This window comes from Polyodon spathula, chromosome 22, assembly GCF_017654505.1.
Source record: "Polyodon spathula isolate WHYD16114869_AA chromosome 22, ASM1765450v1, whole genome shotgun sequence".
Taxonomy (NCBI): domain Eukaryota; kingdom Metazoa; phylum Chordata; class Actinopteri; order Acipenseriformes; family Polyodontidae; genus Polyodon; species Polyodon spathula.
In genome coordinates, this window is record NC_054555.1 from 11070031 (window position 1) to 11086614 (window position 16584).

Below are 16584 nucleotides of genomic sequence, written 5' to 3' on the forward strand. Positions count from 1 at the left end.
CTCATCAGTTAGCCTGTTGACTGACACACTATAGACCTTGATGGCTCATATGAATACAAAAACGCACAGCACTGATGAAGCTGTCAAAGATAATATGTAAGCATTAAACTCAATTTCGATTCCCTGGGGATCATTTGTCTAAATTATGAACTGGGAGATTTTCAAAGCATAATAGCTAATCTGTAGCAGTGTTGTTGCGTTTCTGAAAAACAAAACAAAAAAACAGTTGATGAATACTTTGTGTTAATTTATGCTGCCACCCACTTATCGATCAGCAGGACTGAAGATCAGTGGACAACTTCAGTTTTGGTAGTCAAGTAAATTGCCTTCTTTCACCAACAGATTCTAAGGCAAGGGAGTTTCTGATTGACCAATAGAGGTTGATAGAGCAAACCTGCCCTAAATAACATCTTTCCCCTTAACCTTGCAGGAGAACAAAGGCAATTGCAGCATTCTGTAGTTGCCAGCCAAGAATACTGGCAGCGTGGTACCATTTTTCAGTTCCTGCTTTTTATTTCTATTAATGTTATAGCACAATACAAGCAATAATTAAAAACAACAAAAAAAACACTTTCCTATTTAACAATTCTAAAAAAAATAAAAAAAATAAAAATCTACCTGCCATTCACAACCACAGCAGAATCAATTGGTTCTTTTTTTATACAAACAAGCCTTTGGCTGGGATTCTTTTAAAATAGTGTGCAGACAAACTAGTAAAGATTTATCAAATAACATTGAAAAACAAATCTACTCTGTAACCCATCACCTAAAGCTGTGTGCTTTTCTGCCTCTCCAGTCCGCGAAGGGTCAGCACCAGGTCAGCTGTTGGGCTCTCATCCAGATAGGCAATGGCTGGGTTCTCATAAGCTAGCTTATCTTTCCCCTGGGGAGACTTATCTTGGGTGTCGCTCTCCTTTGAGGTGCAATGGTCTGTGCAGCACAGCGTGGCATTGGTGATGAATGTGTCCATTGGCTTCAGAGAATGCATCCACTGGGGGAGGAAGTCCCAGCTCTGCAGTTTCTTTGGCAGGTGGTCTGGGCTTCTGGTCTGAAGGCAGTTGATGAAGCTGATGAAGACCAAGATCCCTGCAAAGGGAGCTCCTACTCCCACCATGACTTGCCACCCAGCCAAGGGGGGGGGGGGGGGGGGGGGGGGGGGGGGGGGGGGGGGGGGGGGGGGGGGGGGGGGGGGGGGGGGGGGGGGGGGGGGGGGGGGGGGGGGGGGGGGGGGGGGGGGGGGGGGGGGGGGGGGGGGGGGGGGGGGGGGGGGGGGGGGGGGGGGGGGGGGGGGGGGGGGGGGGGGGGGGGGGGGGGGGGGGGGGGGGGGGGGGGGGGGGGGGGGGGGGGGGGGGGGGGGGGGGGGGGGGGGGGGGGGGGGGGGGGGGGGGGGGGGGGGGGGGGGGGGGGGGGGGGGGGGGGGGGGGGGGGGGGGGGGGGGGGGGGGGGGGGGGGGGGGGGGGGGGGGGGGGGGGGGGGGGGGGGGGGGGGGGGGGGGGGGGGGGGGGGGGGGGGGGGGGGGGGGGGGGGGGGGGGGGGGGGGGGGGGGGGGGGGGGGGGGGGGGGGGGGGGGGGGGGGGGGGGGGGGGGGGGGGGGGGGGGGGGGGGGGGGGGGGGGGGGGGGGGGGGGGGGGGGGGGGGGGGGGGGGGGGGGGGGGGGGGGGGGGGGGGGGGGGGGGGGGGGGGGGGGGGGGGGGGGGGGGGGGGGGGGGGGGGGGGGGGGGGGGGGGGGGGGGGGGGGGGGGGGGGGGGGGGGGGGGGGGGGGGGGGGGGGGGGGGGGGGGGGGGGGGGGGGGGGGGGGGGGGGGGGGGGGGGGGGGGGGGGGGGGGGGGGGGGGGGGGGGGGGGGGGGGGGGGGGGGGGGGGGGGGGGGGGGGGGGGGGGGGGGGGGGGGGGGGGGGGGGGGGGGGGGGGGGGGGGGGGGGGGGGGGGGGGGGGGGGGGGGGGGGGGGGGGGGGGGGGGGGGGGGGGGGGGGGGGGGGGGGGGGGGGGGGGGGGGGGGGGGGGGGGGGGGGGGGGGGGGGGGGGGGGGGGGGGGGGGGGGGGGGGGGGGGGGGGGGGGGGGGGGGGGGGGGGGGGGGGGGGGGGGGGGGGGGGGGGGGGGGGGGGGGGGGGGGGGGGGGGGGGGGGGGGGGGGGGGGGGGGGGGGGGGGGGGGGGGGGGGGGGGGGGGGGGGGGGGGGGGGGGGGGGGGGGGGGGGGGGGGGGGGGGGGGGGGGGGGGGGGGGGGGGGGGGGGGGGGGGGGGGGGGGGGGGGGGGGGGGGGGGGGGGGGGGGGGGGGGGGGGGGGGGGGGGGGGGGGGGGGGGGGGGGGGGGGGGGGGGGGGGGGGGGGGGGGGGGGGGGGGGGGGGGGGGGGGGGGGGGGGGGGGGGGGGGGGGGGGGGGGGGGGGGGGGGGGGGGGGGGGGGGGGGGGGGGGGGGGGGGGGGGGGGGGGGGGGGGGGGGGGGGGGGGGGGGGGGGGGGGGGGGGGGGGGGGGGGGGGGGGGGGGGGGGGGGGGGGGGGGGGGGGGGGGGGGGGGGGGGGGGGGGGGGGGGGGGGGGGGGGGGGGGGGGGGGGGGGGGGGGGGGGGGGGGGGGGGGGGGGGGGGGGGGGGGGGGGGGGGGGGGGGGGGGGGGGGGGGGGGGGGGGGGGGGGGGGGGGGGGGGGGGGGGGGGGGGGGGGGGGGGGGGGGGGGGGGGGGGGGGGGGGGGGGGGGGGGGGGGGGGGGGGGGGGGGGGGGGGGGGGGGGGGGGGGGGGGGGGGGGGGGGGGGGGGGGGGGGGGGGGGGGGGGGGGGGGGGGGGGGGGGGGGGGGGGGGGGGGGGGGGGGGGGGGGGGGGGGGGGGGGGGGGGGGGGGGGGGGGGGGGGGGGGGGGGGGGGGGGGGGGGGGGGGGGGGGGGGGGGGGGGGGGGGGGGGGGGGGGGGGGGGGGGGGGGGGGGGGGGGGGGGGGGGGGGGGGGGGGGGGGGGGGGGGGGGGGGGGGGGGGGGGGGGGGGGGGGGGGGGGGGGGGGGGGGGGGGGGGGGGGGGGGGGGGGGGGGGGGGGGGGGGGGGGGGGGGGGGGGGGGGGGGGGGGGGGGGGGGGGGGGGGGGGGGGGGGGGGGGGGGGGGGGGGGGGGGGGGGGGGGGGGGGGGGGGGGGGGGGGGGGGGGGGGGGGGGGGGGGGGGGGGGGGGGGGGGGGGGGGGGGGGGGGGGGGGGGGGGGGGGGGGGGGGGGGGGGGGGGGGGGGGGGGGGGGGGGGGGGGGGGGGGGGGGGGGGGGGGGGGGGGGGGGGGGGGGGGGGGGGGGGGGGGGGGGGGGGGGGGGGGGGGGGGGGGGGGGGGGGGGGGGGGGGGGGGGGGGGGGGGGGGGGGGGGGGGGGGGGGGGGGGGGGGGGGGGGGGGGGGGGGGGGGGGGGGGGGGGGGGGGGGGGGGGGGGGGGGGGGGGGGGGGGGGGGGGGGGGGGGGGGGGGGGGGGGGGGGGGGGGGGGGGGGGGGGGGGGGGGGGGGGGGGGGGGGGGGGGGGGGGGGGGGGGGGGGGGGGGGGGGGGGGGGGGGGGGGGGGGGGGGGGGGGGGGGGGGGGGGGGGGGGGGGGGGGGGGGGGGGGGGGGGGGGGGGGGGGGGGGGGGGGGGGGGGGGGGGGGGGGGGGGGGGGGGGGGGGGGGGGGGGGGGGGGGGGGGGGGGGGGGGGGGGGGGGGGGGGGGGGGGGGGGGGGGGGGGGGGGGGGGGGGGGGGGGGGGGGGGGGGGGGGGGGGGGGGGGGGGGGGGGGGGGGGGGGGGGGGGGGGGGGGGGGGGGGGGGGGGGGGGGGGGGGGGGGGGGGGGGGGGGGGGGGGGGGGGGGGGGGGGGGGGGGGGGGGGGGGGGGGGGGGGGGGGGGGGGGGGGGGGGGGGGGGGGGGGGGGGGGGGGGGGGGGGGGGGGGGGGGGGGGGGGGGGGGGGGGGGGGGGGGGGGGGGGGGGGGGGGGGGGGGGGGGGGGGGGGGGGGGGGGGGGGGGGGGGGGGGGGGGGGGGGGGGGGGGGGGGGGGGGGGGGGGGGGGGGGGGGGGGGGGGGGGGGGGGGGGGGGGGGGGGGGGGGGGGGGGGGGGGGGGGGGGGGGGGGGGGGGGGGGGGGGGGGGGGGGGGGGGGGGGGGGGGGGGGGGGGGGGGGGGGGGGGGGGGGGGGGGGGGGGGGGGGGGGGGGGGGGGGGGGGGGGGGGGGGGGGGGGGGGGGGGGGGGGGGGGGGGGGGGGGGGGGGGGGGGGGGGGGGGGGGGGGGGGGGGGGGGGGGGGGGGGGGGGGGGGGGGGGGGGGGGGGGGGGGGGGGGGGGGGGGGGGGGGGGGGGGGGGGGGGGGGGGGGGGGGGGGGGGGGGGGGGGGGGGGGGGGGGGGGGGGGGGGGGGGGGGGGGGGGGGGGGGGGGGGGGGGGGGGGGGGGGGGGGGGGGGGGGGGGGGGGGGGGGGGGGGGGGGGGGGGGGGGGGGGGGGGGGGGGGGGGGGGGGGGGGGGGGGGGGGGGGGGGGGGGGGGGGGGGGGGGGGGGGGGGGGGGGGGGGGGGGGGGGGGGGGGGGGGGGGGGGGGGGGGGGGGGGGGGGGGGGGGGGGGGGGGGGGGGGGGGGGGGGGGGGGGGGGGGGGGGGGGGGGGGGGGGGGGGGGGGGGGGGGGGGGGGGGGGGGGGGGGGGGGGGGGGGGGGGGGGGGGGGGGGGGGGGGGGGGGGGGGGGGGGGGGGGGGGGGGGGGGGGGGGGGGGGGGGGGGGGGGGGGGGGGGGGGGGGGGGGGGGGGGGGGGGGGGGGGGGGGGGGGGGGGGGGGGGGGGGGGGGGGGGGGGGGGGGGGGGGGGGGGGGGGGGGGGGGGGGGGGGGGGGGGGGGGGGGGGGGGGGGGGGGGGGGGGGGGGGGGGGGGGGGGGGGGGGGGGGGGGGGGGGGGGGGGGGGGGGGGGGGGGGGGGGGGGGGGGGGGGGGGGGGGGGGGGGGGGGGGGGGGGGGGGGGGGGGGGGGGGGGGGGGGGGGGGGGGGGGGGGGGGGGGGGGGGGGGGGGGGGGGGGGGGGGGGGGGGGGGGGGGGGGGGGGGGGGGGGGGGGGGGGGGGGGGGGGGGGGGGGGGGGGGGGGGGGGGGGGGGGGGGGGGGGGGGGGGGGGGGGGGGGGGGGGGGGGGGGGGGGGGGGGGGGGGGGGGGGGGGGGGGGGGGGGGGGGGGGGGGGGGGGGGGGGGGGGGGGGGGGGGGGGGGGGGGGGGGGGGGGGGGGGGGGGGGGGGGGGGGGGGGGGGGGGGGGGGGGGGGGGGGGGGGGGGGGGGGGGGGGGGGGGGGGGGGGGGGGGGGGGGGGGGGGGGGGGGGGGGGGGGGGGGGGGGGGGGGGGGGGGGGGGGGGGGGGGGGGGGGGGGGGGGGGGGGGGGGGGGGGGGGGGGGGGGGGGGGGGGGGGGGGGGGGGGGGGGGGGGGGGGGGGGGGGGGGGGGGGGGGGGGGGGGGGGGGGGGGGGGGGGGGGGGGGGGGGGGGGGGGGGGGGGGGGGGGGGGGGGGGGGGGGGGGGGGGGGGGGGGGGGGGGGGGGGGGGGGGGGGGGGGGGGGGGGGGGGGGGGGGGGGGGGGGGGGGGGGGGGGGGGGGGGGGGGGGGGGGGGGGGGGGGGGGGGGGGGGGGGGGGGGGGGGGGGGGGGGGGGGGGGGGGGGGGGGGGGGGGGGGGGGGGGGGGGGGGGGGGGGGGGGGGGGGGGGGGGGGGGGGGGGGGGGGGGGGGGGGGGGGGGGGGGGGGGGGGGGGGGGGGGGGGGGGGGGGGGGGGGGGGGGGGGGGGGGGGGGGGGGGGGGGGGGGGGGGGGGGGGGGGGGGGGGGGGGGGGGGGGGGGGGGGGGGGGGGGGGGGGGGGGGGGGGGGGGGGGGGGGGGGGGGGGGGGGGGGGGGGGGGGGGGGGGGGGGGGGGGGGGGGGGGGGGGGGGGGGGGGGGGGGGGGGGGGGGGGGGGGGGGGGGGGGGGGGGGGGGGGGGGGGGGGGGGGGGGGGGGGGGGGGGGGGGGGGGGGGGGGGGGGGGGGGGGGGGGGGGGGGGGGGGGGGGGGGGGGGGGGGGGGGGGGGGGGGGGGGGGGGGGGGGGGGGGGGGGGGGGGGGGGGGGGGGGGGGGGGGGGGGGGGGGGTGGGGGGGGGGGGGGGGGGGGGGGGGGGGGGGGGGGGGGGGGGGGGGGGGGGGGGGGGGGGGGGGGGGGAATCAGGTAGAGCACTGCGAACCAGCGGTACTTGGCGGTGCGCTCCCCGAGGGTCTTGGCCATGCGGATGGGCAAGCGTGTGCAAGGGATGGGGTACCACAGGAGGATACCAAAGATGTTGAAGAAGAAATGGCAGAGAGCAATCTAAAATAGCATAAAATGAGGGGAATTTATTCAATTAGGATACACAATGACTGGAGAATCACTGCAGTAACACCCTTATTATATTATCACTTCAAATGAGACTGAGCAAAACAGGTGACAATAAGGGGGGAGGGGGGGGGGGGGGGGGGGGGGTATCAAGAGTTCACCAATACCCTGGCAAAAGAGGCATTACAAACATACTGTGAAACTCAAAATACAGTGCTAGGTATTTGCATTGATTTAAAAAATGTATTAATGAAGACTATTGTATTCTGAAAAAAATGCAGGACATGCAAACTATAGATATGATAGAAATGTAATACTTTACCTGAACCTAAATTACATATAATTTCTATCATGCTTCCCAGCGAGACATTTCAGTGAGATAATGTAGAGAGGTGACACTAGCAGATATTGAAAGGTTGTGACAACACTAAATATACACAGCGTTTGCAGTTTGCAATGTTTCTAATTCTTACTTATCACTACACTGCTTTGTGCTTTGCTAAGTTTTAACTACACTATTTTGTCTTTTTTTTAACTACACTATTTTGTCTTTTTTTTTAGGTGGCACACTTACACTTTAAGGGATCAAACCTGGCAACTGAGGTAAAAAAAAAAAAAAAAAAACTATTTTGTCTTTTTTTTTAGGTGGCACACTTACAAAAAAAAAAAAAAACTTAAAAAAAAAAAAATCAAACCTGGCAAAAAAAAAAAAAAAAAAAAAAAAAAAAGTATCACTACTCCACTAGCAGGTACCTGAAAAGCTGCTGCTAGCTTGTCCCCTGGACTGGCCAGAGCAGCCAGAATGGCAGTGGTGGTGGTGCCAATATTGGAGCCGAGTGTGAGTGGATAGGCTCGTTCGATACTAATCACACCAATACCTGAAACAACAAGAAGAAACTGGAGCTAAATCCTTTGTTTTCCTTTCTAACGTAATCTTAATGATTAACAAATCAATGATGTAGCTCAGCTGTTCTAAACCAGGTGGTTTTAACTTAAGTGGCTTGTTAATTATAGGATCAGGGAGTAAGAATGATTAAATACAGATGAGTCACCTTGTAGTGAATTATCAGCAAGTTTAAGCTATTGGGGTACTGCTAATTTCCTCCATTGGGAATTAGAAGAGAACAGTAATAAAGTTATGAAGATTAGACATTTGCTACAAATCCTTACTTGAATCCCAGTCAGCACATATTAAGCATTTCCACTTGACTTAAATTGTGATTTTGTACAGCTAATTAAATGAACATTTCAGCAGGATTTTAAATTTTTTTTATTTTTAATTCTGCAAATCTATAAATAGAGGACTTAATTCAATCTAGACATTACATATCCAAGTCATGCTAATCATCTCCACAGTGGAAATTATGACAGTATTTCTGCACAACAGAAACAGTTTAAAATAGCAGAAGTGGACAAATTTTCAACTTTAAAAAGAAGCAATACAGTAACTAATGGATTAACTATTTGTAGGTCATGAAAGCAGTTCACTGATTGCAAAACATGTCCAGTATATTGGGTAAGCAATTAGAGACACATTGGAGGACAAAATGACCTAGGAAGCACATGACAGGTAAGATTTACTCTAGCCACTTAAATCAGATATTTGTTAACCACTGGATCTGCCATCTGATTAAAGAAAACTACCCTATTAAATGAAGTGATTATTTTGAAGTAGAAATAAAAATAATGGTTCCTTCTGTTAGATAGGTAATGCTGAATTAAGATAGCATTATAAAATATAACTATCACTGCTCATCCACTTTGACTCCATTTGACTTTGTTTAATGGTATTTCAAATGTTATATACCATTTAAAAGTGATGCCAGGTTTATAGTTTAAAGGACTTTGCTTCTGAACTGGAACCAAAACAACATTTCCCTTAGACCCAAAAGGCAAAAAAACCCTGCTGTGTCTTACCAATAAGTGGGGTGATGGCAGAAGTGAACACTGAGCTGCTCTGAACGATGAACGTCATCCCTGCTCCTACAACCATGGCCAGGTATCCCGTCAGCCACCCAAATGGATATGGAAAATCTGCAGAAGACAATAACAGTTCAACAACTTTGCTCATCTTAAATTCACTTACCAAAAAAATGGATGGCAGCACGCCGCAGCAATAAAAAATGTAAGCTTTGTACCATACACCTCCAGTACTGTTACTTTACATATAAATATAGACTCTTATAATGGAGCAATACAAAATAATAATAATAATATTGAATTTGAAATAAATGACCTTAAACCAGGGGTGGCCAGCGCTGGTCCTAGAGAGTTGCAAGGTCTTCCGGTTTTTGTTCCACCTGAGTTCTCAGGTTGAACCAATTATTTTCTTAATTGGTCATCACATTAATTATTTTCAGATGTTGATCCATTGATGATTTAAAGATACCCAGAAAACCTGCAGGAATAGGCTCTCCAGGACCATGGGTGGTCCCCCTTGCCTTATATGTACAATTGCTATTGTATAAATAAGGCTAACACTTGTATTTTATGTTTTTCACAACAGGCAAAATTCTAAATGTTTATAGTCAAACATTTACTGCTAGTTTCACATACAATGATTAGCACTCATTTTGGACTGCATTAGCTAACATTTGGTAGTCCAAGATTAGTTCTAATCCGGTCTGTGAAACCACTCGTGAAGCCTTTAAATGATACACCAGTGATGGGATATGAAATGACTCACCTGTGTTGATGACTTTCTGGATCACATTAGCAACCTGCCCCTTCAGGACAGAGTTGAGCAGCTTGACCAGCAGCATCAGACAGGTGCAGAGAACCACCAGCGAGGCGGCTAACAGAATGAGCCCCACCACCAAGTCTGGCATGCTGGAATTCACAAATAGGTGATTACCTGGAAATGGACACAATGACAACAGGGTTGAAGGGCTGAGACTGTATGATTAAACCAGGTTTGGGTATTCAATTTGTGGTTATGAATAAAACGATACTTCATGTGAGTAATATTATTGCAACAGGAACTTCTTAATGAGAAATAAAGCAAAGATGGGTAACTTGACCTCTGTCTTTAAAAGTACATGGTCCTGTGACAGGGTAGATGAATTCCCTTCACTGAAAAGTTCACCTCCCACCAGCAGAGGAAACAGGAGGAATCTGTCCATCCTGCAGGTTCTGGCAACTACGGGGTTAACTTTCCGTAGGCGTAGGCTTGCTTGGAGATTGGTGGAGAGGAATGATATGCACCTGCCTCCAATCCCAGGTAATGGGTAGGGGGCAGAGCTAAGGTGTACAAAAGAGGCAAGCTCTCCTCTGTTCAGGGCAGTGTTCCTGAGCAGGCAATATATAAGCAGGGCTCTTGCTGTTCCAGAAGAATGATTTAATTTGCCTTTCTTTAGTTGTACTGTTGGACTAAGCAGGTGTTTCTACAGAAGAACTTTAGGACGTTACCCTCGGTTCTGAGGAGTCCATCACATCAGGATGTATATTCTACACAAACGGACGTCATCGCTTAACCTAAAAATTAAACAACCATGTACCATATTTAACAAAATATTGTTTTATAGAGCACTTAAAGGAAAGTGAATAAAACAAAAACACAGTGGACCTACTTTTATTGCCGGTACCTCTAACAGATCCTAACAAATAATATCCTATATATAATAATATATATATATATATATATAGATATATAGATATATATATATATAGAGATAATATATATATATATTATCAGTGGTAGTAACTTATCCAGAATCTTTTTCCCTTATGAAAAGCACGCACGTTATGGAAAAACAGTGGCTGGGGAGTCTATGTGTTTGGCGTATGGGAGTTTGATTTGTTTCAAAGAAAATAAATGGAAAACATTTGGAAATGGTTTCAGGTTTAAAAAAAAGAAAATAAAAAACGTTTAAAAATAATCACTCAGAACATTCAATGAAAAGTGTAACGGCATTAAAAGTGTATTCTCTGTTCTAGAAAGTTCAAAACAGACCCATCATTAGACTCTGAATTCGTCACAACTTTTGCAAAACACACAAGGGTACATTGTCACTGAACCCTGGAAGGCACAGCTCAGAGATCTCTAACAAAATGTTTTCAAATGACTGAAGCCAATGTGATGTCTCCTGTGTTTCAGGAATCTAGAAGGTTTTCTGGCAGCATTTCCCTGTTATATTAAATTGTCTTGATACATTAACAACAAAAGCAGATGCACAATCTTTGTTTAAAGGTCAGTTTGGTTTTACCGGCTATTCACAGCATCTATTTTGAAGAAACTAAGAGACATATGCAGTGCACATAATCTAATCATCAAGAATACATAGGCAACATAAAACAATTTATAATCTGGCAACATATTCCCAGCTGTCCAGTGCAAAACAAACAAACAAGGAACAAGTTTAAAACCACAACTGAATGTTTGAGGGCTCCTCAGTCTTGTGGTCTGTAAATTTTTTTATACAATTATTTATTTATTTATTTATTTATTTATTTTCAGTTCATAAACGTGTTTATTAGCTTTAATAATCATGTTAGTGCATTTGTATATTCCCATAGCAACATCTAGCAATTTGAAACATATTTTAAGTTTTTAGCCTACAGCTGATCAGTCTATAACACCCATTTGGAATCATCCATGGCTGAATTTGTTAGAGCATTTTACAGTCCTGGGAAATCATGTGGTTATCACAGGATTAGTCCTAAAGAGAGATGCTTAATGCAATCCAGGTGGATTCCCTGGAACTGTAAAATGTTCTTATTAAGGATTTGGTTATCCAGGGGAGATATAAAATTGATCAGTCCCAGATATTGATTAATTTCACCACTGGAGTAACTTTGCAAAAATACAACCCTACTATTAATAATCAAATAATGTCTTAAGTCTTAAGAAAATATGATATAGGGTTATACAGGTACCCAACTCTGAAAAGAAAAGAAATAAAACTTCTGTTCTACAGAATTGCCCATAGACATAGAGCTAGACAGTATTGTACACAGTTTCATTACAATATAAAGAGGGAGGTAATAGACCTACATTTATCAGAATGGTTATCCAGTGTCTGGTTAACAGTGGTCCAGGTTGTGTCTCCCTCTGTCCAGCAGAGTCCAGGTGAGGTGCAGTTCAAAGGACCATTCACTGTGACATTCAGAGAGGACTAAGTATGGACAGAAAAAAGGGAATTGGTGTTACATTTACAACAGGTAACCATTATATGTACAGTATGTTGAGGAAATAGTCTAGATTTACCAGGAAGTGAAAAAGACTAAAGCAGACTATTTAGTGAAAAGGTCTTACTTGCTTTTAGGAGAATACATGCAATTAAATGTGTGTGTGTGTGCATATATATATATATATATATATATATATATATATATATATATATATATATATATATATATATATATATATTTTTCACATAAACATAAATCTGAACATATGTTCACATACTCTAGTCTTCAAAAAGGAGAAACAACTGCTAACTGCTATAATACAATTGAATGTCACTTAAGTTTTAAATATGAGTCCATTAAAGACTATAAATATGTAAATATGTTTTGAAAATATCACCCATAGTGCCTGGGTTGGGTGTGTCCTGCCACACAGATTCAGATTGAAGGGCAGGTAGCAACCACATGTCTGTTCTATATGGGGTTAAGCAATGGTCTTCAGTGTTCTATGGAAGTAAACTGCTGGCTCTGTGTATGGCTGCAGAAACTCTTACCACAGAGACACTGGTCCTGCACCACACCTTCACCAGGCTCTTATTCCTCAGACTCTCGTCCCCAGTCGCAATGCCTGTGATCACAGATTTGTCCAGCTGTATAAAATAAATACAAAAAAATAGATTCACTACTGTATATGAATTTTTTTTTTTTTTAAATAATTTTTTACATTGAACAGGAAATTCCATAACTGACATTTTCTAATGCAACAAACATCTACTTAAATATACACTAAACCTACAGTGCCAACACTATAAATGAAAGCAAAATATTTACTAGGCTTTTACAGAAATTAATTCAGTTTCAATTTCAGGGCAACTTCAAGCACCCTGAAAGTTATTTTTAACACGTTCTAGAACATTACCAGTTTATCAACATCGGCACAATTTGCACTAGAGTAAGAGCCTTGTAAATCTTTAGTTTCTGCACACTTTGCATGCCCCAGAGTATGTGGCATTACTTGTATGATGAGTTTTGTGAAAGGCTCAGTGATGATCTTCAGCAGCTCAGGAGCATCCTCTCCACTCTGGATCTGGAAAGTCTCCACTACAATCACAGTGAGGTGATACAGGAGCCCGCTGGCAACCTCGAGGGGCAGCAGCACCAGCACAGAGAGCCAGTTGAAGCAGTCGTGGACTGTGGCACCAGCAAACGCACTGCAAGAAAAGAGACAACTCATTAAGGAATGAGAGAACTGTTAAAATATATATTTTATTAAATCTCCTTATGTCCTTAATGAGCCATGATACCAACAGTTATTGGGATATTTGTAGGATATAAGAAGCAATATTTTGGATGAAAAGCAAAGGCAAATTTTCAGAGAGAAATTAAAATAAACATATTATCACACTTACATGGAATTACTTTGAACTGTTACTTAATGCAACTAAATGTAAGTTGTTCTTTGCTAGACTTATTCCATTACAATTGCTTTTTTTTCTCTTAGACAATGTACTATTAGCCTTTGCCTCAGGTTGTTGATATGTTTACTGCTAAATGCTCCAGGATTTCCAAACTTTGAAATAGTATTTCTCTATACAATAAATGCTATTTAATTGTCAGGGTTCAGCAACCCACAAAGAACCCTGAAAAGCTGCTTACCGCTTAAATTCATTCCTATCTCCAGCCTGCATTAGAGCTACTATGGTATTTGTGACTGAGGTCCCAATGTTTGAGCCCATGATAATAGGAATGGCAGCTTCTACTGAAAATACTGCAGGACAAAAATAAAACAGTACAGGCATAAGAGGTCATTGGCAAGACATTTTAATATGCTGATACAGGGTGGTTATACTGTAAAGTAAAATACAGTTTTGGAAAGAAAGCCTAAAAACTGCATTCTGGTTTTAGTCATTTGACGACAGTATTACATCATTAACATAAGGCGAATGTGTTAAATCTGAACTGATCCTACTTATCACAGAATATTTACTATGACCTCTTTTATGATTCATCATTTGATACCTGTCAAAAAACAAAACATGCTGTACCATTAATAAAGCTCCATTCAGGAATTAGTAAATATCTTTTCCACCTTAAACCCTTTCTATGAATCATGAAAAGACTTACATCCCGAGGATACCATGCTGACAATGATAGACGTTGATGTGCTGGAGCTCTGAACCAGAACAGTTACCAGAATCCCCACCACCAGCCCAGCAACTGGGTTAGACAGAATAGCGTTGTCCTTGAAAATATCTCCAGCAACTTTGCCTGCAGGAAGAAAGTGATAGTACTTCATAAATAAAAGATGCTGATTCACAACACACTTACGCAAATCATAAAAGTTTGTTTATTGATTTTCTCAGTTGGTTGCAAAGGGACAGTTAGGCTTCCCACTCTGCCACCATATGTAAAGCAACAACAACTGAAACCAAGTTACAAGGTTTCATGAACAAATTTGAATTCAAACCATTCTGACTTGTGAGCTTCCTCTACTTGGTCAGGTGATGCGAAGCTTGTTATACTGGCTGTCCATTCTCTTATTTCATTTCAGTATCCTATGCAACACAGTTGAATAGCCCTTTGCTGTCTATGGTACTTTGTCATACGTGAACATACAAAATTACCTCCTGCCAACTGGAAGGCTGAGCTAAGGACATCCAGGGAGCACACAAACATGTAGAGAAATAAAAACAGCATTGGGACCTTCATGAAGGAGATGAACCGGGATTTTATTGTCCATGTCTCTTCTTGTCTTGGCTCTGAAAGGAAACCCAACATGTTACCAACCTAACACACAAGTGATATTCTAAAAGCCCCGAAGCAGGCATATTAAAATTTAGTTTACAAATATGCTTGTGCAGGCTTCATATGCGACACTTCAATGTTTCTTCATGGCCTTAGCCTACTATATCTTGAGCATCATATGTCCTATCAATGTGACCACTCACCTTGCACCTTGGGCAGTCTCTGGCATTCCCATGCTTTGGGCAAATGAGACTCTGGTTCGAATCGGTCCAGACAGGCAACAAGATCTCCTGCTGACCCTGGGCAGAGGTATCCATGGTCAGCACCTGGGAAGGGGTAGGGATGGGTTCCTGGAAGCCTCACACCTGAAATAGCAGCAGATGTTACAGCATAATCTTGTTAGATCTAAAGGTAAACAAGGTTGGGCCTGGTCAGTACTGCATAGAGCACCTTGAATTAAGAGCTTCAGGACGTGGTACTGGTGATGCTCTTTAATCCAAGCCTGAGTTACACCAACAAAGTTTAGGGGGACAGTGAAATGAACATGTAGGACCTCACGATTCATCCATATTTGTAAAACACACAGTGGTCAAATATGTAGCAATACTAAGGAGCTTTCTATAACAAACCACATTTCTTAAAGACATTGATAAATCTGGCCCCTTGTCTCAAAGAGGCCAGGGATTAAATAAACTTGGAGACTGAACTACTCTTGGGTCCCTCCAGGACAGAGTCGACTTGTGGGGCAATGTGTGGACGTGACAGTAGCAATGGAACTGTTTTCACTAAACCTTTAAAATGTATACATTTATTGATGGTTACCTTTGCAGTTAGCCAGTGGGCAAGGTGCTCCTTTGTGGAGGGCCGGCTGAATTCTGGACAGATGCACACTGGAGGTTTCAAGAGAATGGGAAGCCATAACCCCTTGAGTCTGGGAGACTAAACAAAAAATCAAAATGCCATCCTATTAAACATTAAAGTGATATTTCATAGCATCCACATTTTCCTGTTTGTTCTCCTATGATGTGTGTTCAATATGGATTCCGCTTGAATCATTATTTGCCATGCTGACAAAGCCACGTTGCTGGGAAGTGGGGGATGGGGGGGGGGGGCGCAAAGTGGACAAAGCTAAAATTCTTCCCTACGTCACCTCCCCACAATCAGCCTTTAAGAGAGGCAATGTATGCAGGCATAGCATGGCAAATAATTTTACTAGAATATCGAACACAGTTAACAATATATTAAACAGGTAAGAAATGAAAATATAAGTCCCTTTACAGGGGCAAAATAAGATGCATTAAGTTATATAATATGACCATTTTAAAATATCCAATCCCAATCCCAAAATATCCAATTGTTTCCATTGTCAAATGTATTATTATTCTATACTGGTATTGGATTTAAAAAAAAAAAAAAAAAAAAAAAAAAAAAAACATCATTTAACACTATTCTTAAACTGAAAAGCCTCTAATGTGTTACTTTGAAAAGCAGTTTACAGTCATTTTGCAGATACTGTAAAAACTGTTATTAATGTTGGTAACATCCATAACTACTAAACACTTAATACTGCTAAATTTAGAAATACTAAAAGAGAAACAAACATATTCTGACAGATGTTTGAACGAGAAGTCTGTCAGTGTCTTCAGTGTTACACTGTGGTGATCTACATGAACATTAGACAGCATGTCCTATTACTTCCTCTTACAAATTGTCCATGTACAGAAACATTTGATCAAATACATTTTGGCTTCAAGGTGTTGTTTTTAATGGAACTACAGTACCACAGGGCAGGGGTTCCCGGACTTTCTTGGCTCAAGCCCCCCCCCCCCCCCATTAGCAAGTAGGGCATTATAAATTCAATTCCAGGAGCTTCCCAAATAGGTGGTAAAAAATATCAAGTTTCATTACAATTCGATGTGTAGCAAAGCTAATAATATTAAAACATTGACAGAGACAGATTTGGTGGATGGATATAAATACAATCCAAGCAACTGGGTTCTTAAGATATAGTCTTCATTAGCCCAATAGATAATAAGCCAGATAATCATTAGAATTAGTAGGTGGAGTTTGGAATTGTAAAGAGTATAAAAATACTGTACTGGTCGGGATACCCAACAAATTGGAGTCGCTTCTCCTAAGCTCTAATTAAACCCAGCATTACTAAAGCTTGTCGCTATTCCTTCTTTATTACTGTCTTCCATAAAGCAATATATTCTGTATTCTTTGAGACTGCAGTCAACAATAATTTGTATAGCCGTACTGGTTAAATAAAGATAGTGAAGAGACATTATAATTCAATAGAAATAAGTAATATAAATAAATAGAAGTAAATAAATGTTCCTTACCAAGTTCAAATGAATGCTTCGGTTGTCTTTTACATTCACATGTGCTCGCCTGAATCAAACCATAGACTGAGAATAACTTTGAAAA

The 16584-nt window shown here is 56.3% G+C and overlaps 1 protein-coding gene across 1 annotated transcript; it reads right to left on the reverse strand.

The window, feature by feature from the left end:
- Nucleotides 1-692: 692 nt before the first annotated feature.
- LOC121297529 (sodium-dependent phosphate transport protein 2A-like) lies at nt 693-15073 on the reverse strand. The gene is made up of 13 exons (XM_041223881.1): nt 14977-15073; nt 14358-14519; nt 14034-14168; nt 13534-13677; nt 13066-13177; nt 12425-12620; nt 11964-12059; nt 11276-11396; nt 8969-9136; nt 8200-8316; nt 7036-7160; nt 6134-6276; nt 693-1136 (listed from the first exon to the last, which is right to left on the reverse strand). Exons 1-13 carry the CDS (start codon nt 15071-15073, stop codon nt 767-769), a joined length of 1986 nt encoding a protein of 661 aa, XP_041079815.1. The 3' UTR covers nt 693-766.
- Nucleotides 15074-16584: the final 1511 nt, after the last annotated feature.

Excerpts from the sequence above, each read along its gene's own strand:
- LOC121297529 (XM_041223881.1), bottom strand. The coding sequence starts at position 15,073 with ATGGCTTCCCATTCTCTTGAAACCTCCAGTGTGCATCTGTCCAGAATT. Across the intron at positions 12,621-13,065 it reads GATAGGAATGAATTTAAGCG|TGCGTTTGCTGGTGCCACAG; the intron begins GTAAGCAGCTTT and ends CTTTTCTTGCAG. Across the intron at positions 6,277-7,035 it reads AGCTAGCAGCAGCTTTTCAG|ATTGCTCTCTGCCATTTCTT; the intron begins GTACCTGCTAGT and ends ATGCTATTTTAG.